This window comes from Python bivittatus, unplaced genomic scaffold, assembly GCF_059951505.1.
Source record: "Python bivittatus isolate LINGU-HERP-01145 unplaced genomic scaffold, Pbiv_v1 ctg000200_np1212, whole genome shotgun sequence".
In the NCBI taxonomy this organism is placed as follows: Eukaryota; Metazoa; Chordata; class Lepidosauria; order Squamata; family Pythonidae; genus Python; species Python bivittatus.
Window position 1 is genome coordinate 8,151,238 of NW_028277040.1, and position 27,065 is coordinate 8,178,302.

The 27,065-nt window shown below is 39.6% G+C and overlaps 3 protein-coding genes across 7 annotated transcripts in view; 1 reads left to right on the forward strand and 2 right to left on the reverse strand.

Moving 5' to 3' along the window:
- The window catches only part of SGO2 (shugoshin 2), a 20,228-nt gene extending 16,832 nt beyond the window's left edge, over positions 1-3,396 (reverse strand). The window contains exon 1 of the mRNA XM_088135816.1: positions 3,219-3,396. Within this exon, the coding sequence (XP_087991942.1) occupies positions 3,219-3,396 (178 nt within the window). The remainder of the gene's footprint in view (positions 1-3,218) is intronic.
- Positions 3,026-14,081, forward strand: KCTD18 (potassium channel tetramerization domain containing 18). Of its 2 annotated transcripts, XM_088135670.1 has the most exons (8): positions 3,051-3,139; positions 5,411-5,504; positions 5,714-5,915; positions 6,874-7,085; positions 7,755-7,948; positions 8,217-8,311; positions 9,204-9,306; positions 10,384-14,081. In XM_088135670.1, exons 3-8 carry the CDS (start codon positions 5,756-5,758, stop codon positions 10,925-10,927), a joined length of 1,308 nt encoding a protein of 435 aa, XP_087991796.1. In that variant the 5' UTR covers positions 3,051-3,139; positions 5,411-5,504; positions 5,714-5,755; the 3' UTR covers positions 10,928-14,081. The 2 variants fall into 2 exon arrangements, with proteins under 2 accessions (XP_007437383.2, XP_087991796.1); XM_007437321.4 differs by lacking the exon at positions 5,411-5,504 and having other exon boundaries at positions 3,026-3,139.
- Positions 14,082-14,457: 376 nt separating this feature from the next.
- SPATS2L (spermatogenesis associated serine rich 2 like) overlaps positions 14,458-27,065 on the reverse strand; it is a 69,451-nt gene continuing 56,843 nt past the window's right edge. For 3 of the 4 annotated variants that reach the window (XM_088135668.1, XM_088135669.1, XM_015889672.3), the window contains 5 exons: positions 21,429-21,487; positions 20,478-20,587; positions 19,792-19,894; positions 19,384-19,607; positions 14,458-15,505 (listed from right to left, as the gene is read on the reverse strand). In XM_088135668.1, coding sequence (XP_087991794.1) covers positions 15,101-15,505; positions 19,384-19,607; positions 19,792-19,894; positions 20,478-20,587; positions 21,429-21,487 — 901 coding nt within the window. In that variant the 3' untranslated portion in view covers positions 14,458-15,100. The remainder of the gene's footprint in view (positions 15,506-19,383; positions 19,608-19,791; positions 19,895-20,477; positions 20,588-21,428; positions 21,488-27,065) is intronic. The other variant, XM_025172617.2, reaches the window with a different exon arrangement.

A 27,065-nucleotide genomic window follows, 5' to 3' on the forward strand; every position in this document is an offset into this window, starting at 1 on the left:
AGCTTAGTAGCCCGGTGGTCAGAAGGTACAGTGGAAGATCGAGCGGTGGGCTGCTGAGGCTACAGGGAAGAGAAGCTCGCTCGGCTAGTGTCTTCAGGACTGGGAGCCCTTTGGCTTCCTAGCCGGGCTCTATTCAGGCCTTTTCGTCCTCCTCCCTTCTCCAGTCAATTAGTTGCTGTGATGGACTGGAATGGAGGAAGGGGGGTGAAAACGGTGCTCTCGTCTCCAGAGCAACGCTCTGGAGATAAGCGGAGAAAGCTGGCGCATCCCTAAACATTCCAGAAGATAGATAGCCTGGGAACTACTGGTCAGTCTGAGAAGATTCTGTGAACAAGCGCTAGCTAATAAACCTTGCTGATTGAACCTGCACAGTCTCCAGGAGTTCCTTGGGCTAGGCCTGACAGTTGCAATGTGTCTCTCAGTGTTTTTAGGACTGACACGCGGCTATTACAAAGACTTGTCAAATGTCAAAAAGTTGAAAAATAATTTACAAGCTAACTAATGCATGTTCCCATAGAATTCATACTTAATCCAAAGGCTGATCCTCATGTTCCTCTAATCGGGCTATGGTTAGCTAGAAACTATCCCCTAGCTGGTCAGTATGTAAAAGAATAGGATGATCAGCCTTAAGGATAACTGTTGGAAGGCTGAGGCACAGAAACAAAGTAGAGTTGGGACTTGGCTACAGAGCTTGCTTTCAGTACAGTATGAGGACAAAAGTGCTTGGTGCCAATAAAGATAATATGTAGTTTTTCCCTCACAGATGCTGCATATCTGAGAATTTGGAGTTTGCTTCCAGGCAGATGTGACAAATGGAGCTTTTTTGAATTCCAAGGTGTCTGAAGACAATACACTTGATTAAAAAGCATCATTGTCTTCCTTTCCTTGCCATTTCTGTAATATTAATTGATAATTGGCTCATGTTTTCTATTTTGTATTTAAAACACCCATATGCAAAATATTTAAAACTACTTAAATTAAAAACTAAATGTAAAGAATGAAAAGTGCATGCAGTTCAAAGCATTTGAAAAGGTATTATATTGGTAATTGAAACATGATCAGTAATGTATGTCAGTTCTAAAATTCAAGGAAAAAAGTTCAATAAAAATACTTTGCTTATATTTTTATGTTTATTTCATGTACAATTATAACCTCATGCTAGGTGTTAAATAATTCATTGATATAACTAATATGCAAAAGTATGGGAAGGAGGAAGTGTAAATAAAAGCACTATCCTGTCAGTCTGACACTGGTAATTCATAGTTTATTTTCTATCAGAGGACTAGATTAGAGGACCATGAAAGTACAGCACATTGACTGAGTTGTATCCTTTTTTTGTGTAAGTACTCCTTATCAAATATAACTGTTACTTGCAATTTATGGGGAATTGTCCATGCAATTTATTGTTATTAATCGAGGGATTAATATATAATCAAAACAGGAGCTAATTCTATGAATTGCTACCCCAGTGACAGACTGGAGCAACTTTTGGCATTGTATTGCCAAAATGTTTTGCTGCCTGATTAAGAAGTAGCCATTTAGGTTTTGCAGAAAAGGAGGAAAGCAACCTCATGCAAGTTAGGGTGTTTTCACCCTACCAGATAGGTGAGCTTATTCCAACACTGGTAAACTAGCAGACCTTAAAAATGTGAAGATTCATCTATCCGTAGATGAATAGTTAAAAGCAAGTATTTTAGCTAACCTGCGGGCAGTTTACAAATATTGCCATAGTGCTAGTGAATAAAAGATAATTTCCCCCATCCAGCATATTGGTAGAATATTACTTAAATTGAATAAGTCCCACCAATCAGAACAGAGATTAAGTTACGGTATTGAATAATTTGGTTTCTTGAGAAGTCCTAGGAGCTGAGTTCCTTGAATCAGTGACAAGGAAGCACTGGGGCTCTGCACTTGATTCTTGACTCTTCTGTTTGCACATTAAAGATCCTGATTAATTTGAAACCAATTTTTGGTATATTTGAAATGAAGAACTTTAATAATATTTTATTAACTTAGACATTTAATTAATAAAAAACTTTAAGCCTCCTTCATTTTAAACCTCATAGGCATCTTTTGTGGAGATGGGGAAGAACTAGCTGGGATCAGAAAGACAGAAAGCAAAAGCAGGACTCCCTTTCCCATCAATTGCATCTTCCTGTATGTGCACATACACAACACAGAATTGTAGCATTATAATATGAATTTACACGAGAAAGCATTGTAATTGTTTTTGGGAGTGGATCCATTGTGATTAATATGAGCTGAATTATTTGTGGCTGAGTTTCAGCAGGCCTGGGTATGACCGGATTTGAAAGCAACTCAATGTCAGTATCAACTGGAATGTTATTTCTATTACTCCTTTTTCATATTGAGACAACAATAGCAAGTAGCTTGTGCTAAGTGAAAGTGATCTTAAACTAAAATCTGGAGTTGGAAGCAGGGAGGCATCTGTTTTGGTAGAGGAAAAGATGAAAAGGTTTAGATAAATCCGGTTTTTAAAGTAAAAAGTGGAAATAAATTGTTTTCAAGGTTTGCTTTCAAAATGCTTGAAGTTCCTGTAAAAAATCAGCAAAAATAATCAAATACTTAAGATGTATTTATATGAATTTATGTTTAAGAAACTCAGGCTTGCTATAAGAAAAAAAAAATGAAAATCCATACATATGTATTAATCCTATGCAACTGGAGCAGATATGTTCGCCGCCTTGAGGTAAATATAAAAGAGGCGAGATAATAATAATAATCATAGTAATAATAATTTATTCTCTGCACAGTTACAAAAGCAGGCACCGATTTTATTGAACTCAGTGACTTAACTTATATTTGCTTGGCCGCGCGAAGAGCGTCACGGAGGCAATGCAAGCAACTTGGAGAACGCGGAGAGGCATCTATCGAGAGAGGAACAGTTTGTCAAAGTGGTTTCTACATGTCCTGTTTAGCTCGCGTCCATAGGCTGACGTTCCGGGTGCTGGTTTAAGGACAGGCGCTTTTTTTTTCAAATCCAGCCCGGGCGTGACTCCTCCTCCCCCTTCGTCCCTTCCGCCGGATTTGGAAATAGGGGCGGTGGACGTTGGCGTGAGAGAGGCAGAGCTACGCGTGCCTCTCCCGGGAATTCTGGGCGGAGTCTCGGACTGGGAAGGTAACGGAGCGTGCGAGCGGAGGCGATCCTGGTGCTGTTTCTTCGGCCTCGTCTGCTTCGGACCCCCTTTTCCCGTTACCGCGAAGCGCTTTGTGTCCCACAGGCTCCTCCTCCTCCTCCTCCTCCTCCAGCCGTTGGTGTTTCCTGGCTGTAGAAGAAGAAGGAAGCGGCTGGTCTGGGCCTCCTTTCTTCCTTCCCCTTTGTGTCCGTCTTCTGGCCGGTGCCGCGTTTTCCCTGCCCTTGGAAACGTACAGCATTTCTTATTAAAGAGGAAAAGGAGGCATGCCTAAAAACTTCTCTTGACTGACTTAGCAGGGGAGAAGGGTTCCTTCAAGGTTTTTTTTTTTAATCCGTTCAGTCGTGACCGATTCTCGGAGACTGCCTGGACAGGTCCTGCAGTTTTCTTGGCAAGGTTTTCAGAAGTGGATTGTCCTTGCCTGCTTCCCAGGGCTGAGAGAAAGTGACTTGTCCAAGGTCACCCAGCTGGCTTCGTGCCTCAGGCGGGACTAGAACTCAGAGTCTCCTGGTTTCTAGTCTGATGCCTTAACCGCTACCCCACATTGGCTCTGAAGTAGAACTGCAAAAATCCGGCCAACCTCCAGATGGCAGCTAAGACACAAGACCCATTGCTGGCTTCTAGTGGCCGCCCACATTTGTGCAACTCGGTTCTGGTAGCCTTGTTCCTAGGGAAAGTAGCTCAGAAACGGTGCCCTTACTCTAAGTGATGGTGATGCTTAGCTCTTCTAAGGAACCTTGGCTGCAAGCCTATGAACTGTCTGGATTCTCCCCAGGATAGAAAGAGGCAGCTGTTGTCTTCCAGATGTTTAATACAACAGTTTTGTACTTTCTGACCATTGGACATGGTTAATGTAAAGAGTCCAGTTTGCCGGGCCTCTATTCATACTTCAAATTGTACAGCATGGTTGTTTGTTATGTGCAGCAGCATTGTTTGTTCCATATCCCCTTTTGGATCTTGGAATGGGAGAGAAACAATATTGCTGGGTCTAGCAAAGAACTCTGCTGTCCATTTTGAAGACCTAATTTGTATAAGGGATAGACATATTAATGACATGGCATACATCTCTAGGAGGCTTTCATTGTGCAGCCAGCCTGTCTCATTTGGAGAATTTCACTGGGCCAAGACATTCTTCTTTTCCATTTCTAGTCCCCTCATGTTTTCTCATGACATAGTATATTTGGAAAAGGAGGAATAGGAACTCATAGATTGAAGTACTCATAAGATGTTTTCTTATTATTTGTTAAAGAAGTTTATAAACCAGGCTGTTTTTATGGATAGCAGGCCATTATTCAATACATTTGTCTAGAAAAGTCATGCAGTAGTGCATTTATTTGTTTGATTTATAACCCATGTTTGCACAGCAGCTCAAAGTAGTGTACAAAGTACTGGCCCCTATTTTTTCCCCTCAGTGACAATCCTGCAAGGTTTTCATACCTTGGGTAACCTCTTCTGAAAGGAGGTTCTGGTAAAAAATATTATGTTACTCTTGGCATTTGGTCTTTTGATGAAAAGTATGTACTTTCTGCTATGGAGCACCATCTTACTATGCCTATTTTATTCAAAAGTGATTGGGTGTTATTGCTAAGTAAGCAAATATTCATGGTATTTCAGTTTGAAATTGTAGCTGCTCAGTGTTTAGAACTGCACACTAGGTCATTACTTCACAAGTTTCTCCCAGACCATATTGGATAAAGGAAGAAATGCCTGAGGAACATGGTCTGTTCTGGCTCCAAATATGCCTTTCCTGGTTAATCCTTCCCCAACATAGTTCTACTAATGTAATCAAGTAGATTGACTGGGAGACTTCAAAGGACAAATAGAAAATGCTTAGGTTTTATATAAGATTGATATAAGGGGAGATTAGCATTAAGGACCAATACCAACTACTAGATGTCTAGATAGAATCATGGACATGAATTTGTAAAACAAGTTCTTTTTTTCCATATATTTCTGGTGTCCTCTGAAAATAGGGCCTTAATGCATTTTGATTCACAAGTAAGTCTCGCTGAGTGAGTAAATATATGTTTACTAGACACAGAGCCTTTTCTCTAATAGTTCATGAGTACTAGATTCTTGAAGTGCAAAAACTTATGATATTTAGTACTATACTGTATGTGTTTCTTGGGATTAATGTTAAATATGAATAGTTGGATTTTTGGTTATGGATATAATTTGCTTTCACTGTATGGTTGAGAGAAACTCATGTAGAAACAAGGCATTTATAAATTACCTAATATAGTGATGCCTTCCAGATGTGTTGGAACTGCAATTCACAAAATTCCAGCCACCGTGACTGAGAAATGAGAATTATAGGAACTGAATCTCCAACCGTTTTAAGAATATCAGGTTAGAAGCGTGACCTGTATATTCATTCCATGTGACTGTTTGGATCTTCATTGGGAGAATTCTACTAAATGTCCAGACAAAGGAATGAGATGAAACATCAGCACAAAATTTAAGTCATTTAACTATTATTTTTGAGTGATAATGCTGACTGAAATATTAATTTTCTTATTTATTCCCCTAAATACAATTTTAAAACTATTTTCTTTCAGGTGTCAAAATACATAATCTAATCAACAATATTAACTGCAGAAATGATGGATGACAGCAATTCTGAAAAAATGGTAGATATTATTCGACTTAATGTTGGAGGCTTTAGGTATACTGCTAGACGTGAATCTTTATGCCGTTTTAAGGATTCAATGTTAGCAGCAATGTTCAGTGGACGGTTTCCTTTAAAAATGGATAATTCAGGTAAATAGCTTCTTAAATTGCAAATAACTAAAACTTGAAAAGATAAACAAATGCATTACACCATTTCAACATTTGCCACAAGATAACTTGGTTGTATGCTTCTTTGCATTATTTTTCCTGTGAGCTTGACTATCAGCTCTTGGTTTCTTCTGTCTGCATCAGTTCATTCTTACGTACAGCTCTCATTCTGCAGATGTTTGATTGGATTCTATATAGGAACAAGTGTTCTGAGTCAAAGCCCAATGCACAGTTGGGGGTGTAATTAGAGTTGAAGGGAAAATATTTCTTCAGTGCCTTGTTAGTATGTGATCACCTAGAACAGAGGTCTGCACCTTGTGGCTGCAGGACCACATACAGCTCCTGAAAGCCTCATGTATGGCCTCAGAGCCTCTCCCAAAGTTGCCATCAAACTAATTTGTAATGGGACAGAAGAGGAAATTTATTAAATGATAGGGAATAATAATACTAAGTTTCATGCAGTTTAAATATAAATGGGAATAAATCAATTTCCCCTTTGTTTGCTTTTTGAAGTGCAGCTCCTGGCATGCCACTAAATAGCCAAATATGGTCCTCATACTAAAAAAGGTGTATACTTCTAGCCTAGAGGACAGAGATAGAAAAACTTTTGAATTAAGCCCTCTGTAAGCAAATATGATATGACATTGGGAAATACAATTTCTAAATAGTTTGACAATTAAAATTGAACATTGCTTGTTATATGTACAGTAAAGCGCTAGCATGGCTTGGAAAAGTCTTAATTTCCCAGTGTAGGTATTTTCTGAATTCTAGTACTGTATAAGGTAATCCTACTTGTGTTGATCTAATACAATTTCTTGAACTATGTTCAACTTGGTTAATATAAAGTAAAAGTTTAATTGAACTCCCTTTTTTGTTAATACAGATTTTGGAGTAATGGTAGTATACAATGTATGTATAAATTTTTTGTGTGTCTTTTCAGGAGCATGCCTTATTGATCGTGATGGCAGTCTTTTTAAATACCTTTTAAATTATCTTCATGGAGAAGTGTGTCTTCCTGAAAATGAGGAAACACGAATTGCATTACAAGAAGAAGCTGATTATTTTGGCATTCCTTACCCGTACAGTCTTGTTGACCACCTAGCTAATGAAATGGAGACATATTGTTTAAGAACAAATATTGAACTTAAGAAGGTTTTCCTTCTTTTTTCATTCCTGTATTTTCCTACAGTCTTAAATTATTCTGTGATATATACTCAAAATTTGATAAAGGACAAATAATGCATGTTTCTCAGACCTGGATATAACTTCTATCTTTTATTGGGGCATATTCCACAAACCACTTTGTCTAGGATGGGCTGGCAGGGAAAAGGTTAAAAAAATTAGCCATTATATATAGATTACTATTGATAGGACTAAAGTAAATATTTTACAGTGTAATGTAGCAATGCTTACAGTCCAATTATACCAGAGAAATTTTTCATCCATTTAAAAACATGCATATATTAAATCATAGCCCTTCAACAATGATAAACACAATTCAGTAATCCATTTGAATATTATTGTGTTTTCTCTACATGTTTCTAATAAAATCTAGTAAAATATTTTGTCTGTTGCATTTAGCAAATGACTTTGGCCACATAGAATAAATACTTGAAGTAAAATATTGTTAAGCTGTTTTATCTGTGCATTTAACAGTGGCAAAATACTATGAACTCAGTAGGCCTACATTCATAGAATTAGGCTGCAGATATTTTGGATAGTTTTTTTATAACTCAAATTATGTAAAATATGTAAGATATAGCCACATTGTTTGACTGTTATGTGTATACGTGCATATGTGTTGGTATGTTTCTTTTCTAGGCACTCATAGGTTTTTGTGACTCTTATGGCTTAATATGCACTAAACCTACAGTTTGGGTCTTGCATTATCTCAACACTTCTGGTGCAAGCTGTGAGAGTAGAGTAATTGGAATATATGCTACAAAAGCAGATGGAACAACTGCAGTTGAGAAGGAACTAGGAGAACGAATAAATAGTAAAAATATTTACAAGAGGTGAGAAGTTTCTCAGCCAAGTGACTACATTAACATATGACTATAAATGAATTGTGATGCATTTTCTGTTTAGAGTAAAAATTGGCAAAATATTTTATGAATTGCTGACACTTCTCCTTTTGTTAAAGAGAAATTTCAACAATGTTGTTACCTTAAATATTTAGACCATGGGAATGAATGTTCAGATGTTTATGATTTCTGGGTATGAAAAAATAACTTCAGCAAAATTTTGCTTTTCATTTGGTCTTTTTCTACATTTTCTTCCTAGAGAGGCTGGAAACAATATCCAGTACATTTGGAGTTACTATTCAGCGACAGAATTGAAAAAGATAATGGATGCATTTGAGGCATGGGAAGGAAGAGGTATATATATGTATTTCTGTATTTGAAGATGGAGTTTTCTGTAAAGACTAAAAGCACATGTGGTTAGAAGTCAGCTGTTGAAGGACTCATCTTTTGGAGGGATAGCTAGGGTATTTTTTCATTTATTCTTCAGCAACATAAGGAAAAGGACATAGCTGGTTCTTAACTTAGCACAAACTGAATGTGTTGGGCATTATTATTACTCAGGCTCAAACAGCCAGCTATCCGTTATTTCAATATCATAAAAAGTGTAGTCAGCAATTGTGAAATACAAGAAATATCATGTGTATTTCAAATATCATGTATTGGGTTCATGCTATCATGTGTTGGCATGATAGTTTAATATTCATTTCTGCCAGAACAAGGATTGTGAATTTTGAAAATGTCCACATACTTTCTTAAGGGAATTGGTTAAATAAGTGTAAGATCCATTATTTTTGTTCTTTCTGGAAACATATTACTACTTCAGGCAATTGCTGCACAAGAGAAAGGGAAAAAATGATTATAAATTAGAAAGTAGGAGTTGCATCCTGCAGTATCTCCCTCCCCCCATATACATCCTAGATCCAGTGCATCAGGTTGAAAATCTTCCAAAGGATGGGATGTGTGCAGGAAAAGGATGAGGGGAGAGAACAAGACCTCATATTTTTATGTCAGCAACCTCACTCATGTAATGCTAGATATAGTTCCGTTTTGTATGTAGGAAAAAATATTCAGAATATAATATTGCCCTTTAATTTAATTATGGGAACACAAGAGAAACTGTTGTAATGCGGGTATATGTTTCCAGTTGCATTAACACATTCCTTATTGCATATCAGTGAATTTCAGGTAGAAGTTACCAAATTTATGCATCTTGAATATTGTGAAATGATGTGTTTGAAATTACAAGGTGCCAGCTATTGGCGAGTACCACAGGAGCTGATAGAGTGCTGGACTCTTGAGGAGCATTCTTTGAAAGGAAGCCTTCAGAACATGTCTCCAGTACGTAAACGGTAGGTATTGTGGTTCATTGCCTGTTGTAGCTTTTATGTGGAGTAGAAGCCATATTTGCACTTGATTTTTTATATCACTTTGATAGAAGGAATGTGTGTGTTACCAAATGATTGTGTAGTTAAGTGTATTATAGAAGGGTCAGTAAACCCACCTGCTATATATATGTTAAACAATACATTACAAAATATCAGGACTCTGTGTGTGTTTCAAACGTTATTAGGAAGAAATGTTTTGGACCTTGTGCAAGGGCAGCACTTGTGCTTTCATTAAAATAGTGCAACTTTTTTCAGGCCTCCATGCAAGCCGGGGGGAAAAAAAAGGGCTTTTGCTTTAAGAGCCACATAAAATTTATTCATTCATTCATTCAATTTGTATGGCCCATCTCAACAAGTGACTGGGCAGCTGAATGATCTTAAATGAATCTTTAATGAGGGCATTTCTTAAAGCAACTTTCTTTCAGGCTCATGTGGATACCTGAAAAATGCCGGGCTTCTTTAATGAGTAGCAGAGAGATGCTGCACTCATGCTTATGTGTGGTCTATTGTGCTCCTGAATCTTTTTCAGAGTATCACAACCCTACAAAATATGATCTATTACTAACTATATTATAAAATAAATGCTAAATTCAATATTAGTAAGCCAGTTTAAAAACTTAAGTCATGCTAATGATACAGGCTACTTCTGTGCATTTTTTTTTTTTTTTGGTATTTATAAAACGTAACAGTTCAGTGCACAAAATCCATGTAATAGTCCCTTTGCTATATATTAAATTGCAAGCTGATCCTCAGCCCATTTTGTAATACTTAATCATGAGCATAAGAAAAATATACTTGGAAATATGCTGTAATCAGTATTAAATAAGAACATATATTTTTTTTCTATTGTTTGTGCCAAATGCAACTGATTACCAATATTGTCCTGATTGTTTTTCCTCAATGACTGAAAAGTCTGGGGGGGGGGGGCATGCCATTTTAAGCAGATATTGGAGTAAAAAGAGTTTTGCATATGTTGAATATTATACTTATTCTGTGTCTTTACAGTACTAGATTCAGTGAACCTAATGATTTTTTTTATAGACGAATAGTTGATCCTTTTGATGAGGAAGAAAGTCAGCTGAACAATAGAATAGTTCGAAAGCCAGTTCAATTCTCTGGCCCCTCTACAAGTACCTGTATCAAAGTTAAGAACTCGGCTTCTTTAAAGATGGCAGCATCTTCACATCCCCAAACGGTTCTTAAGTCGCCCAGCAGAGACACTTTAACAAGCAAAGTAATTTCCAAAACTGTTTATGCGAAGACCATACCATTGACTAAAAATTCTCAGGCCTCTCTTAGGAATGCTGACAGTGGGGTAGTCGGCAAAATGATCTCAAAGTCTCCCTTGTCCAGAAAGTCTGCAACCAGTCGGGTGATAAAACTGAAGCGGACTCCACTCTGTAATGAATTGCTGACTCAGCATTCTTCATCAGTCATGAAGAAAGTTAAACAGCCAATTCCATCTGCTGCAGTTGCTGCTACTTCTGCATCCCACCCGTTAAACTGTGAGCGTTTGGGGCTTTCCCTGAAGTGCACCAGTATCAGAGATGGTCTCCAGAATAAGCAGCTGAGTGGTGATATATGAGGCTGGTACCTTGTAAGACTTACTGGTCGTTATCTTCTAACAACAAAACTTTACCTTCCAAGAGGACAAATCAGTCCCAGGTTGCAGAAATATATTGGAAGTATTTAGAATGCTTTGGTAAGATGGTGGATGGTATAAGAAGTTTATCAGTGTTCATTTTTGTAATGTGCATTCTAAATCAAGTAATACAGATTAAATATGGGACGTTAGTCATGCTAGGTTGTGTGTGTTCCATGGTTTTTAACATTTTTAAAACTTGTGCAATTTGTTCTGGGCCTGTAGAGAACAGCAGTCTCCTCCTCTTGAACACTAGGATTCTTATTCTGCCATTGTTCTGGCTGTTCTGCTTTTAATAGGTATGGCCACATATTTCCAATATGTTAACCATGTATTAATATGGTCTGAGGGATACTTTCTTATTACAAAGCTGAGATTCTTACAAAGATAGGTTCTCTGAGCATGCAGACAGCTGTGAAAACATTTTTATCTAATGATAAAATTGACTTTGGGGACTATTCCTCTTTTTGCAATGATAATGTTTCCAGCTTTCAGGAAAAGTTTCCATAGTTTCTCCAGGAATGTTGCTTTTGAGTTTCCCTGCAGCTTGCACTGTTCTTCCCAAGCATTCCATTTCCCTATCTATCCTTCTGGCCCCAACACAGAAAACAATACTGGATCAGATGATCATCAGAAATATATTTTTCTCCAAACCCTTAAGGTTTGAAAATATCTTTTGTTGAGGTCACTAGGACACTTCCATGCCACGATTATTTCCAATTCATCAAAATCCTTTCATCTCCATCTAGCCAAACAGAACTAAATGGTGCTCCCCTCTCCAGTCAATATCCTAACTTCATTTTGGGTGCATTTGTCTGGTCGTATTCCTCCCTTCCGTCCAGCAAGTCCCAGGAGGGAGTTGAAGAAGTATGAAGCCATCTTTATCCTTGAAAGGCTGAGCCCAGGAGCTGAAAAGCATGGTGAAGCACACCTATGCAAACGGGAAATTGACTACCCACAAGTTCCACACGGCTATAAGCATTTGAGAAGCAAGGCGAATTTCAGACAAATAAATCAGCTCAGCTGTTTTCAAGCTGGCTCAAGCTCCTTGTATGGCAGTGGCCAAATCTCATTGCTACTCATTTCCCCTTCCCAAGCCATCCCCCTGCTGTTAATCCATTAAACACAATATCCATGGTGAGGTTAGTGAAGATAGACAATAATTAATGTTTGAAGCTGTTTTGTAATATCCTCTGATAACAATAGGAATAAATAATATTTTAGAAGAAAAGTGATTTTGCAAAGCTTTTGTCTTTACTAGTAATCTGAAACTTTTTAAATAAAATAAGTCTATATTAAACTGAAGAATTTTTTTTTTTTAATTGCTAGTCTCTTTGGGCTATGATTTTTTTGTAGGTGTTATTACACCATTACCCTTAATTTCTGTCTTCTCAGGAAAAAGGCCCTTTGGGGTCTAGATAAGTATCTAATGCTGCAGTTTATCAATGGCACATTCAGAATTTATTAGAGTATTTTAATTGTTTCTGTCTAATGATAGTAGTAGAGATGGACCGGATGAAGGAATTACAGTACATGAGACAGGTTCAATATAGCATTTAAAAACTTAAGTTCATTTCCTAAACAGTGGAGCATTTTGCTTTGATGAGGGCAGAGCAAGAGTTAATATGAGAAAACTATTTTAATGTGACAGAGCATGGGATAACAAACCTAAGTCAGTTAGCCTTTCATCCATCATCAAGAAATGGGATTCCTGTGGCTTTAATTAATTAATTGTATGGCAGAATGTCAAAATAGTACTTCTTTCATATGTTCATATACAGTTGTTTTAGGATAATGTTGATGAAAAATACCTTTTGATGAAAGAGATAACTCTCTGCAAGCTGCACTGGTTGCCAGTGTACTTCTGGGTGTAATTCCAGGTGCTGGTTCCCACCTATAAAGCCATTCGTGGCGTAGGACCTGGTTATTTGAGGGACGGCCTACCTCCCAGTTCCTGCTAATCCAGTTAGATTCGGTAGAGTGGGTGCCCTCCAGGTCTCTTTGATTAACACAATTTTTTGGAATCTTGGAAGTGTGCCTTCTCTATTTTGCTGCTGCCCTTTGGACCAACATCACCTTCCCCCCGCTTGAGATCTGTATGGCTCCTACCTTGATGATGTTCAGAAAGTCACTGAAAACACGGCTATTCTCTCAGGCCTTGGGATAGGGTGGTACTGAATCCCTGTAAGATGTTTGTTATATAGTTTAGCTTCTGGATGCATATGATCTGTACCTATGTTTTTACTGTTTCTTGCTTATTAAGCATAAGCCACCCAGTCATTTGGACTTGGGTGGCCTCTAAATCACGTTTATCCACTGGAATTTCTGATGGCTGCACTGGATGGGGAAGCATTACCTGTGAAGGAGTTGGTCCACAACTTGATGGTCCTCATGGACACATAGCTGGAACAGTAGATGGAAGCCATGACCAGAGGGCTTGTGCCCTAGCTGCAGCCCTATCTGGGGTGAGAGGACTTTGCTGCAGTGACTCAGTCCTTGTCATCCCCTGGGTGGACTACCTCCATATGTTCTATATGGGGCTGCCCTTAAACACAGCGGTGACTCAAGAATATCCAGCTGGTCCAGAGTGTAATAGCCTGTCTGCTATCTGGCACATGCTGGTGAGAGTATATTACTGCTGTGGTGTGGGTGCTGCACTGGCTTCTCATGGGCTTCTAGGTGGAATTTAAATTGTTGATCTTGACCTATAAAGCCCTTTAAGGCTTGACACCAATTTATCATCAGGACCACATCTGTCCCAACCAATTTGATCTTGTCAGGAAAGCAGCTGGCAGTTCCCTACTTTCAGGGGGAGAGGAGAGCCAAGGCTAGAGGTGCTGCTGCTTAGCGGCAGTGCTGGACCTCTGGATTGGTCTCTAGAGATTAGGTTAGCTCCTACATTAACTGCTTTCCAGAAATAGCTGAAACATTCTTCCAGAGGGCGTTTGGAATACAATCACAGGATGCTGGTTTTTAAGTATCTTTATTTTTAATGGTGGCCATGGATTATTTAATTATTTCTGTACTCCTATAAACTGCTGAGAATGCTGTGGTATTGCAGTGGGGTACAATAATAAACTAAATATTATTTTATCAATTTGAGTGTACTGTCCTTAGTTCTAAGCCCATAATAGATGCTAGTACTACTAACATGGGTAGCCACAAAAGCTTACTGGGTCACTTTGGGTCAATTGTAAGTCAAAAGTGACTTACTGGGTCACTTACTGGGTCAATTTGAGTGTACTGTCCTTAGTTATAAGCCCATAATAGATGCTAGTACTACTAACATGGGTAGCCACAAAAGCTTACTGGGTCACTTTGGACTTGTCACTCACCCTCAGCCCAATCCACCTCACAGGGTTGTTGTTGTAGGTAAAAACTGTTAGTGGGTATGTTAAGTTTACCCTCTTGAACTCAAATAAATAAATGTAGGAATAGCTCCCCCCCGCCAAAAAAAAGAATCTGAGACTGAAACACATTCAATTTTTAGTCCACAAAAAATAATCAGTCACTAAAAAAGGACTCAAGAGCTTGGAAAACTGTACTGTGTAAGTTATATAAATTTCAAATGGAAAAAACAGACCTTTTACAAATATTACAGCACAGAACAACTGATATGTAGTTTGTTTACTATTTAGGATTGATCTTGAATATCTTTCTGGCTATGACATTAGGTCACAAAGAACTATGAGATTTTTTCTGTACAAATGTTGAATTCCATCTAATATGGAAAGAGTGAAAAATGTTATGAGTTTATATAACAGTTCAACGCTAGAGATGCCAGTATTTTACCTCTTTAATATGACTGACAACAAATTGGGCAGTAATAAACACGTATCTCTAATGACACCCTCTTGCAGTTTATTTTTCAACATCAGTCTAGTAGATCTTTAAGTACTGCTGGCTAAAGCTGCATTATTATGAAAAAATAATCTTGAGTATACTGAGCAAAGCTTTCCATGTAGAAAATGAGATTCAGCTGAGAGGATTTTAGCAAGTTTGGTTTACCACAAGTGTAATATTTTTCTCAAGCTATTTTGTCGGTATTTGGGGAGTACACAACAAGGGAGGGGAGAAGCACCTTTAGTGAAAAACCTAAGATGAAAACTACTGTTTTCATGCCACTAAGGTCACAGCTGGCACTGTGACTGAGAGGACAGGTGTGTCTCCAGAAGTCTCTATTCTTGGAGGACATAAATTACATTGAGAAGCCCTTGCTATATTGCTGCAGGAAGGGCTGGGCTCTGTGGGGCCTGGAAGAGGATGCTTTTGATGTGTTTTTTCTGGGTATGCTACCTTTTCTAGGCTTCTTACGGGTGTTGGTTGCTCTTGAGCTTTCACCGCACCTCTGTTTTTGGGCCTAAAACTATGATGGTGCTGCCGTCGGTATTCGTGTCGGGAGTGACTCTTTGGGTTGCTCTGATCAGGCTCATCACCAGGACTTTGGGGCTTAAGAGAGCTGTTGATTCGAACACCATGGTAATGCGCATGAAATCTTCGTCTCGGACCTGAAGGCACATTCTGTCAAGGAAGAAAGAACAACGTCAGGACTCATTCCAGTGCAACTTTCATCCAGTTCTGATTGGTAAAAGCTGGGCAGGATTATTATTCTTATGTCCACCAAACCATATCTATTACCTAACCATGTCAGCATCACAGTCATTGAGGCAGTTCCAATGACCCATCAACTATGCAGCCTCTACTGGCTGGGAGTATAAAATCACATCAACCACAGTTCCTCCTTGGGGGAACTGGGGGGAAGATAACAAAACAAAAAGCTAACTGGTGGCAAGCTGCTTGAATTGCTGCTAATTGTGTTCCTCTGACACTAAGACAAAATGGCCACTGGGCCTGGCTTAGCTCAATTCAGAAATAAGGTTTCCTGTTGCCATGTTTTGGGAAGTGAAACATTTTTTCACTAATTCCAATATTTTGATGAACTAGTGTATGAATATTCATAGCACAACAGAGTCTTCCTATTAATACCCTCTCACTTGTAATAAAGGTCATCTTGTGACATATTCAAGAACATGTCAGATCTTACCGTCTTTCTAGAAAAGCTTGCCTTGCTTTTCCTCATTATCTTAATCTGGAAAGTTTATGTATTTAACACAATTTAGAGGCTGCCCAATTACTAACAACTCTGGGCAGGTTACATTTAAAAGTAAGAATTAAAAGAGAGGCAGATCATAAGCATCCAAAAGACAAACTCTATACCAAACAAAATATCCTATAGGCACTCAAACAGCACTCTGCCTTAGGACTAGGAGAACAGCCAAGTTTTCAGTGGCTTTCTGATCTGCATCAGGGTGGGAGCTGTATGGATCTCTGGGAGGATACTGTTCCAGGGGTAGTGCTATGATGGGGTCCTTTCTAGGCCCCAAGAGGTAATACAGTGCTGTCTTATCAAAGGAAACTGAAATGCACTCACTCTGTCCAATCTCACCAGATGGGCAGAAACGATCAGAGATTGGCGGTCCGTCAAATAACTGGGCCTTACCCCACAAAGGGTATAAAAGTAATAACTAGCAAGCACCCTGAATGGCATCTGAAACCCAACTGGTACTGCAGCTTGCGGAGCAGTGGCATCATATGGGCATATTGTGAGATGCCCTTTACTATACACGCTGCCATATTCTGGACCATTCCAAATGGTTTTCAAGGGCAGCCCCTCATACAAGACACTGCAATAATCCACTGTGAGGTGAGTAGGGTGTCCTGGCCCAGGAACAGGCACAACTGGCGTACTAGATGAAGGTGTGAAAGTCTTCTTGGCCTCAGCTGCTATGTACTCCTTCAGTAGGAGCTATGAGTCCAAGACAACACCCAGATTCCACATCAGTCTCAAATGAGGAAATGCAACCCTATTGAAGATTACAGATGGAAATTCCCCAGCCTGAAATGGGTCCAGATGGTCTGTTTCCTCGAAGATCTTCTGGAGCTGTTGTCTGACCACTTTCTCAACCTTCCCTTCACCCAAAAGGGAAGGTTGGAAACTAGACAAAAATTGTTCAAAATTGTTAAGTGCAGTGATGGCTTCTTGAGGAAGGGGTGCACCACCAACTCCTTCAAGGCCAAAGGAATCACTACAGAGACCCTAGCACAAGTCCCCTCCTGGGCAGCTTTAACAACCCAGGAGGGAACTGGATATAATGAACAGGTAGCCAAACTCACAGTCTGAAGGACCCTGTTCATCAGGTGTTGAAGTGCAGAGAGAGACTACAGAGGGGCAATATGGCCCAGGGCCTCTGCCACCCACCCATTCAAGGCTGCAATAAAGGCTTCAGCCGAACTGCCCACTTCTCAGGGAAAAACTCGGTCTCACCTGTGATGGGCCGATCTAACAAACTCTATCTCCCTGTGAGGTGGAGTGACACCAGCCAAGTCGAAATCAGAAAGTGATCTGAGCATCACAATGGACCGATGGTTTTGTCCTCCACTTCCAGGTCCAAAATGGGACTACTGGTACACATCGAGCCTTCAATGACTTGGGATGTCTCTATGGTTGCCATAGAAGTGCTCTGAACTCAATGTTGTCTGGTAGCAAATTGAAATCCCCAGGACTAACAGCTTCGGGGCCTTCATAGACAGCTTGGCAATGGACTCTAGGTGGTCAGGCAGGGATGAAGCTGTGCAGCAGGGAGGATGATACATTTCCATATGTCCGCTAGAACCCAATTTCAGCCAGAGGGTCTCACATCTGGTTATCTGTGGTGTAGAGTCTCTGAAAGCCTACAATGACTCACAGATGACAATAGGCACACTCCTCCCCAGAGTCTCAGCTGATGTCAAAGATCTTGGGGGACACACTTCTGAAAGGGGAAAACTTCCCTCCAAGCCTACCCAGATCTTGGTTACACATGCCAGATTGGCTGCCTCATTATTTATTTACAGGACTTATATGGCCACCTATCTCATAAAATGACTCTAGGCGGCTCACAACAATCCATAAAACATAGTTAAAAGCACCTTACCCCCCAGGTGCCAGTTCAAACATCCTCACAACTCAACCCCCCATCTTACCCAATGCTTGGGGAAGAGCCAGGTCATCACAGCCTTCCAGAAGGCTGAAAGGGTAGGGATCCCTCAGATCTCAGGTGGGAGGCTGTTCCAAAGAGCTGGGTGGCCACCAATAAGGCAGACCTCTGAGGTCCCATTAGGTGAGAACATTTAAGGGAGGGGACGTGGAGCATGGCCACTTTTTCTAACCTACTAGGATGGGGAGATACTCTCAGGGAGAGGCAGTCCTGCAAATAACCTGACCCTATGCCATGTAGGGCTTTAAAGGTGATAACCAGTACCTTGGATTGCACCTGGAAAACAACTGGAAGCCAGTGTAGCTCAGGCAGCAGTGGTGTTACTCAGGTGAACCACAAGGTACCCAAAACTATGCATACAGCTGCATTCTGGACCAGCTGCAGCTTCTGGATGGTCTTCAAGGCAGGCCCATGTAGAGTGCATTACAGTAATCCAGGGGGGAAGTGACTATGAGCAAGGCCCCCCAGTCCAGGAATGGGTGCAATTGGCGCACAAGACAGGTTTCTGCAAAAGCCCCCCTGGCCATGGCTGCTACTTGATCTTCCAGCAGGAGCCATGAGTCCAAGAGGACCCCAAACCAATTAGGTTGTGGATGAAGACAGATTTATAACCATCACCAAATAAACCTGGACATACACAATACTTAAGCCTGTTCCAAAACAAAATATTTCTGGAACTACTGAGTCTATTCCCAAAGAATGGAGTAACACAGCCAGGTAGAATAATTTCTCTTAAGAAATTCCATAAGGGTGAGTAAGTGACAGTTGTCCTTTCCAAATGAGTGCAATACTTGTAAGCATATACTGTATATCTGAATTCAGTATTTTGGAGATGCTTCATCAGAGACTGTTTCAGCTAGATTAAGGTGGTATATGTGAGAGACAGAAACAGGCTTATATATGGATGTGAGAATAAGCCTTCATTGTGACATTTTCAATTCATTAATTGATGTGTCTCATCCTGGACTGGAAAAGAATGTAAGTTCTGCTCAATTAAATTTTAGGAATATGACAATCAGCTGAAAGGTCTCTTGAGGTCACACACATAAATCAAATCTAAAGGTGTTCCAGAATCTAGATCAGTGTTTCTCAATCTTGGCAACTTGAAGACACATGGACTGGCTGGTTGGGGAACTCTAGGAGTTGAAATCCACATACTGTTAAGCTGACAAGGTTGAGAAACATTGATTTAGAGTATTTTAATAATATAGCATTCAAAATAATTCCTGATTCTGGGAAGACATTGACTTGATGAAAGTAATTCCAACTATGTGTCTACATGATGTTTTTCATGCAGCTGTAAATTTTTTACTTTATAATTTTTATGCTGACTCACTGAGAAAACTTTTTCTCGGTCTTTACCTGTTTATTTGTTGAAATTACATGAGAAGATGATTCCGTAACTGGGATAACTTGGCTTGAACCTTTAGTTATTGCTGTTTTATGATCAGAAGTCTTGGCAGGAGTCTGATTAGAATATTTTTGGTTATATGTACTTTGTAGTTTGGTTGCTGATTTTGAAGTTTGTGACTGAAGAAATGTACTGGATGGTGTTCTTGAGGAGTAATTGTTTTTTGGATGGAAAACTGCAAAGAAAAAATGCAGATTTTATCATATTGATAAATCATATTGACATGAATTCCAGAAAAGTTAAACCAAAGGCAGTAGGGTATCCAGTATAGTTACTAGCTACGAAAATGGTTCTAACAACTGTTCTAATGGGCAATTAATTAAGAACCTGAGAGGAATGGAGACTCTACCACAACTTACTTTCTCCGCACTGTAATATCTGCATCTTCAACTGCTCAATGTCACAGGAAAAGCGGGCAGATCTACCCAATTCTTCGTCGTATTTACGTTCACTTACAAAGTGCTACAATGAAGGGGAAAGTAATTGTTATAAATAGCCTCACATGATTAAATAACTAGAAAATCACACTGAAGCCCAACTTGTTGAACAAAAGACTTTTGAGGAGATGCATGCTCCAATCTGTTTGTCTGAATATTTTTTTGAATGTAAGTTTGAATATTTTTGAATATAAGTTTGAATGTTTTTTTATCTTTGTGAAGTGCTACTGCAAAATCTGATTCAGAATCAAAAGTACAATATCCTATCCTCACATTTAATGGAGGGAATATTTGTCACTGGAAAAAAAGTCTACAATTATACAGGGAAGATAAAGCATAAGACTCAAAAGAAAACAAAAAGAACTATTGCAATGTTCGTAGAATTAGAAAGAAAAGCAGGAAATACTTTGCTTATATGAATCTGAATATTACTTTTCAAAATCTTAAGACAACATATAAGGGTGATAGCATAGCTTTAAGACAACATTCTTAAAAGGCTAGATTTATACTTTGCTTGAGCCCAGCTTTGGTGCTAACTGCTGAAATAGAATGCCTGGCATGTATACAACTACACTTATTTTCAAGAGGAATATCCTTTAAAAGCTGACCTTAATTTCAGCCCGCAATTCAGCCAGCTGAGTCTCTGCCATCTGACTTGCCAAATCTGTTAGTCTCTTCAATTCTTCAGCTTTTTTCTGACGTGCAGTCAAAATATCTACTGCCAAAGAAAATAGGATAATGCGAAATGTTAAATGTGCATGTTGAAGAGATAACCACCAAGATAAATTAAGTCACCTATCAATGCATGAAATGACTCCTTTCTTTGTTGGTTTCCGTGTGTTACAATATCTGTATCTTGCCTTTCCCTAAAAAGGTCAGAATGGGATTACCCCTCTTAATGCTATTTTAACAGCCTTCCACTCACCCAGGGGAAATTCCAGTCTTTCTCTTCCCCACTGCAGTTTCTAGGAACGCCTTTTCTCAGAAAAGTGGGTATCTTAAAAGAGAGGGGGGAATCATCCCAAATCTGTTGGTGCAGTTTTGGAAACCAACTTATCACAAGTAACTGTTTTATCAGCTTTCTGCAAAAGATGTCATAGCCTTGAGCATTAGTAATCTTGTTTCAATCTCAATTTTTTCTTTTCCTTCTTCCACCCTTGACTTGAACAAATTTAGCAAGCATTACTTGAATTGTTTTATTTCTGGTGTAAAAATATGGAGGAACATTATATATTGGATTTATGCTTTTATTAATTTAGGCCACATTGTCTAGTATGATTTGAAATGTATTGGAAGTGAAATATTCTTTTCTTAAATTGAAAAAAGAAAAAAGTGGGAAGGACCTATTTTCACTGTTGGAAATATTTCAGTGTTCACTCTCCAATCCATGATAAGTTTCAAATGCCTAACTGTTGAATGTATAGCACCTAAATTATTCTAACAGTCTCTGTGATTTTAGTTGGGAAAATTCATGTCCAAATTGAAACATACAATATCCAAGGTTACTTCTGAAATAAACATTGCCATTAGAAAAAGTTTTAATTTTAATTTCTACTTACTGGCTTCTTGTTTAACTTTGTCGACTTCTGCCATTAAAGCCACCTCCTTGTCGATGATACTGAAAATGGAAACAAAATAATTAACTCTCGGACAATAAAATAGGAGTCTTAATTAATTATGTTGTTCAAAAAGGTTTTCAAACAGAATGTATGGTAACAGTTATGAAAAATAATGCTTTCTGGAAAAAAATAGAAATTTAAGAAATCAACTTTTTTTTTTTTTTTGCTTCAGATTCATCAAATACATTATTTCATTAAAAGAGATCTAGTTCTATTTGTATTAGTGCACAGGTCCACTATTAACCATTACAAACAAAAGAAAAGAAAATGCTATCTGGCTAATAACACGACGCTTTTGCCCACACGTTGAGTTATTTGTATTGGTGTTACATGCTTATATAAACTCACTAGATGTTGACTTAAACCAAATCACCTATACTTTTATAACTCTTAGTTTGGAATTGTGGGTTATGTCAAATGCAGTTGCTATCACAGATTTCTATAAATGGTTTAATTGTTGTTCATTTCTATGATACTCATGAAATGCTATCACAGCCACACTGATGATATCACAATGTGATCCCACTTTTTAAATTTAATGTTGAACATAATAGTATATTTTCTACCAACTGAACATGGTTTCATCTTCTCTGTTAATGTTCCCTTGCTTCAATTTAATCTGTTAAACTGGATTTTAGAAACTTCAAAAATAGATTCTAAAAGAGCGTTCTAATGTGAAAAAATATGGAAAGTGTTAATATGTTGGACATTTATTGATCTACGTGATTTATTTTGCTGCTGAATATCAGTTCCCCATCTAATCTGTAAGTTGAAAGGAAATACCATATATGCTCATTGGGGCTTGCCAGTCTATGCACACAGTCAAATTTTCCTATTACCGTACTGGTATATATATTCAAATGCTCAGAAAAATGCCACATCAATGCATCTTTGTCTGAACTATAACGCAAGACAGGAAAAGACACACAGGAGATGTTCTGAGAGGTAGAGAAAACAGTTTGATCAAACACATCACAGGATCCTCTGGGCCTTGGCTGAATGTTTCTTGGGGGAAATCTTCTTGTGCTTTGCTCCAGAAAGAACCACTGATGCTGCTTCAGTTTGTGCAATGCTTTCATGGTTTGGGACTTTGACTGTGTTTAATTAAATTACTCCCTTTGCCTTTTGGAACATATTGTTCTATGGATAGAATTGATTTAAGAACACAGCTTAAGAAGCAACTTACACAACTACCATTAATTTTTCTCTGTAGATGGCACTCTATGCACAGATTCCCCTTATTCAGTATAGTGATAGAGCATCAAGACCATTCACACAATTATTGCATTAGCGATAGTAGGCAGCCTGTACCATTCTCCTTCAGGACACAACCCCCTTTTAAGAAACATTTAAACGTTGTCAAGTCCCTCTCCCTCTCCAACTCAGAAATCACCAGAATGCATGGAAATTTCTAACGGACAGAGAGATTTTTAGGGGGCAGAAGTAACTAGGTTACAGGGCAACTGAACATTGTACGTTGGGCTGTGTGGCACTTGATTCCACATTTAGCTACAGAGCACTATTTTCTTCCCATACTTAATACAACTTTCCTGATATTTCAATAATCAGTTATAGGACATCATAATTTATCATTGGGGCATTTACATATTTATTTCTGCAAGATTAAAAAAAAAGTGCTGTGATCAGGCTTCTGCATTTGTTTTGGAATCAAGTCCCATTGAACAACTGCTTTATTTCAAGGCATTGCTTCCAAATTTCCACTGAGGTGCTGATGGCTGAAATCATTTGTCTTAAGGCCAGTATTTGTCTTGGTTGCGCTTTCCTTACAGGTGGAGAAATCTGAAAATGCTTGTTTTGGTCCATCTTGCTTATTTCCACCACTGGGATTGGATGATCCACACCTTGCTTTTAGCTGATGGAAAACACTTCCTGTGCACGAAAGACGCCTCTCAGCAGCCCACCTAGTCACTGCAGTCCCCAGCAGCACTTCTCAGAGTTGGGGGACTTTCTGGAATAGTATGGATTATGGCAAGGAGAGCTGGAGTGGCTGCGAGGACTTGTGAAAATTGGGCATCTCACTTGCACGTGCATTATTACTTTCCACTAGCATAAATTTCCAGTTGAAGCAGCCTCTCAACTGCTCCTGTTGCTTGCTCATGTCTTATTCAGTAAACTATGAAGTGGGGCTTACTAAAACCACTGATATGCAAACGCTATTAAAATCTGGAAGATCTGCGCGTGATAAAGATAATTTCTTAGAGCAGAAAATATATTTTTTGAATCTCATTTTCACACAGCTGATTTGACCAACAGACTTACTTTACACTTCTGCAACCACTTAAATATTGTTAAATACATAAACAAACAAATGCTCCAGAAGTTAACAAAAAGGTTTTAGTGCTCAAAAAATAAAAAATAAAATGAACAAAATCATAGTACAGTGGTACCTCGGGATAGGAACTTAATGCGTTCCATGACTCTGGGCGTATCCCGAGTTGGTCGTAACCCGACACAAATTTTCCCATAGGGTTCAATGTAAATCCTGTTAATCCGTTCCGCCCTCCGAATTTGGTCGCACCCTGAAGCAAATTTTCCCATAAGGTTCAATGTAATTACTGTTAATCTGTTCTGGCGTCCACGGATCACGTGTCAGGGGCGGGAGAACGGCCGGGCGCCGTGCGGCGCGGCGGGAGAATGGCCGGGCGCCATGCGGCGCGGCAGGAGAACGGCCAGGCGCCGCGTGGCACAGTGGGAAAACAGCCGCGGACCACGTGTCAGGGGCGGAAAAATGGCCGCAGACCACGTGTCAGGGCGGAAAAATGACCGTACCCCGAGGCGGAGTTCGCACATTGAGGTAAATTTTTGCAGCCGGAGCTGGTCGTAACCCAAAAAGTTCGTTAGTAGAGGCGTTCGTATCCCGAGGTACCACTCTAATTACCGTTAATCCGTTCTGGCATCCGCGGACCACGCGTCAGGGGCGGGAGAACGGCCGGGCGCCGCGTGGCATGGTGGGAAAAAGGCCGGATGCGGCACGGTGTGGCGGGAGAACAGCCGGGCGCGGCGTGAGAACAGCCGGGCGCAGTGTGGCGGGAGAATGGCCGGGCGCCATGTGGCGCGGCGGGAGAACGGCTGGGCGCCGCGCGGTGTGGCGGGAAAACGGCCGCGGACCACGTGTCAGGGGCGGAAAAATGGCTGCGGACCACATGTCAGGGCGGAAAAATGACCGTACCCCGAGGCAGAGTTCGCACATCGAGGTAAATTTTTGCGGCCAGAGCTGGTCGTAACCCGAAAAGTTCGTTAGTAGAGGCATTCGTATCCTGAGGTACCACTGTTATATCAAATAAGGCACAATCAAAACTCAATAGAATATACAGTTTAAAACAGTAGCTTAAGTGGTCTAAAGTGCAAGGAGGGTTACTTAACAAGTTGTTGGAATTTGAATATAACTTCTTTTGGTTTGAGCCTCTTGCAACTTGAGCCTTCTCACATTGAGCCTTTTAACTCTACAGGTAGTCCTTGACTTACGATGACAATTGGGACCAGAATTTCTAGTCATCTCCAGGTGATGTATTTTTCATGTTTCCTATCCCTTGCGAAAGTATAACGAAGTTGCAAAATATCCTAAATATTTTGAACCTGGACGTAGACCTGAAGATCCAGGAAGGTGCTATACAGCTGCCAGATTGCTCCAGGCATCCATTGTCATTTCATGTAGTTCTTGACAAGCCAAAAGGATGTGATTAGATATAACTAACTTTTTTCCCCTCTTTATGTGTCTTAATATTTACTCAATAAAATCCTTTTACCCTGGTTTGAACCTATTGTCTTCAAATCCCCAAAGCTACTGCTTACCAGCTGGCCACCAACACAACTTGAATGTTGCTGCAATCAAAAAAATTCCCTTCCCAATTATTATTCTCCACATCACAGAAAGCGGTGACACTGTTTCGGTGACACTTCAATTTTTCAAGTGGAATGGACACCACAGAAAGTGGGCCAACAGCTACATTCCACCCCTATCCTTAATTCTTGGTTTCTTTTTTAAAGATAAATATCATCACCTTGTATGCACCTCAAAAAACGATCAGGAAGCACTGCCATTATTTTTAACTCTTGTGAGATGTGATTCTGCCACCAGGCCCTTGTTAAATAGGCAGCTATATTCTAAACCAATTCTGTTGACAAAAGCAGCCTCTCCTACAACACAGTATTGTAAGCTTGGATATGAAGAAAGCTGTATCTTTATTCTATTTCACATTCTATGGCCAGGGCAGATTTCCACTCCAGCAGACTTGTATTTTTTTTTTAATGAAATGTGCACGTACCTTAGGTCTAGTGTGTGTGTGTGTGTGTGTGTGTGTGTGTGTGTTTCTAGAATTATTTTGAAAAAAGCACAGAGTGGCCAGGGCTTTTGTTTCTCCTCCTCTTTTCACAGCTAAAGTATCCTGCACATTTCACAGTAGTGTGGGACCCTCCCCAGAAGTTGCTTCAATTTTCCATCACTTCCTAAAATGACTAAGTGACCACATGATATTGCATAGTCATGTGGTCAGTCCACAATTGATTTCTGGAAGAGGATGAATCCTAGCAGTAATTCATTTTTGTCGGCATTTGTCTGCCATAGATCCACTGAGAATGGAAAATCCATATCTGTTCCTAGCAAAAACTGCTGGCTTCGTTTCAAAGTTGCTCAAGGCAAAGATAACAGAAGAGGATGAAGTTCATGCCACAGCTTATGCTGTGAAAAGTGCTCCAGACAATAGAAACCACATGGTGTCCACTGTGCCAAAAGCAAACTTCTGAGTTTTCTGAAATCACAGTCCTCTGGAGGAGATAATTTATTCTAAAACAGTCAAACCATCATCTCTTTGGACAAATAACTCAGTTATCAATCATATCAGTTTACTAGTTTAAATACTTTAAATGCTTCCTTCATACTTAAATTCCTTAAAGATTAAGGCAAACAGATTAGCAGATAAACATTTGGCACATTCTTTCTTTAAAAAATGAGAATGGGCACATGGCAGGACACTGAGGAGAATGGCTGCTTAAAAGCATCTAGCTGACTTCGCCAGGCATCTAGCTAGATATATCAACATGATTTAAAGTCTTCCAAGGAACCAGAAAAAGAAAAAGAAAAAACCCCCCAAACAACATGTTGCTATTATCCTAGGCAGTTTGATGCTATTAGATAAATTTAAAAAAATAACAGCAGATACTGTATGTATTTGTAAAAGAGATAGGAAATGGGATCAAGGTTATCCTAGGTAATGGCAGTGCTGAGCCTACGTAGCGAAAGACTGGATGTTTCAAACCTCCTCTTCCTGAAGCTCAACGGGTCCAGGTACCTTGGTCCTTCCTCCGCCCAGGGGAAGCTATCTGCTAATTACTGCTGCTATCACCTACCTTCCAGGCGCACCTCACACGACATACTTCCCCTAACCCTGGTCTGTGAAAGCCGCAGGGCTCCTGCACTCTACTTGCTTTTTCATTTCCTCAGAGTCCTCTCTCTTTTAAAAGAACAAAGCTTTTTCCTATTCAGAAGTGGGAAGAACTGGGGTATCCAACCGTGCCTACGAGCCAAAGACATCACTCCCTCCTACATGGGAAAGGAGA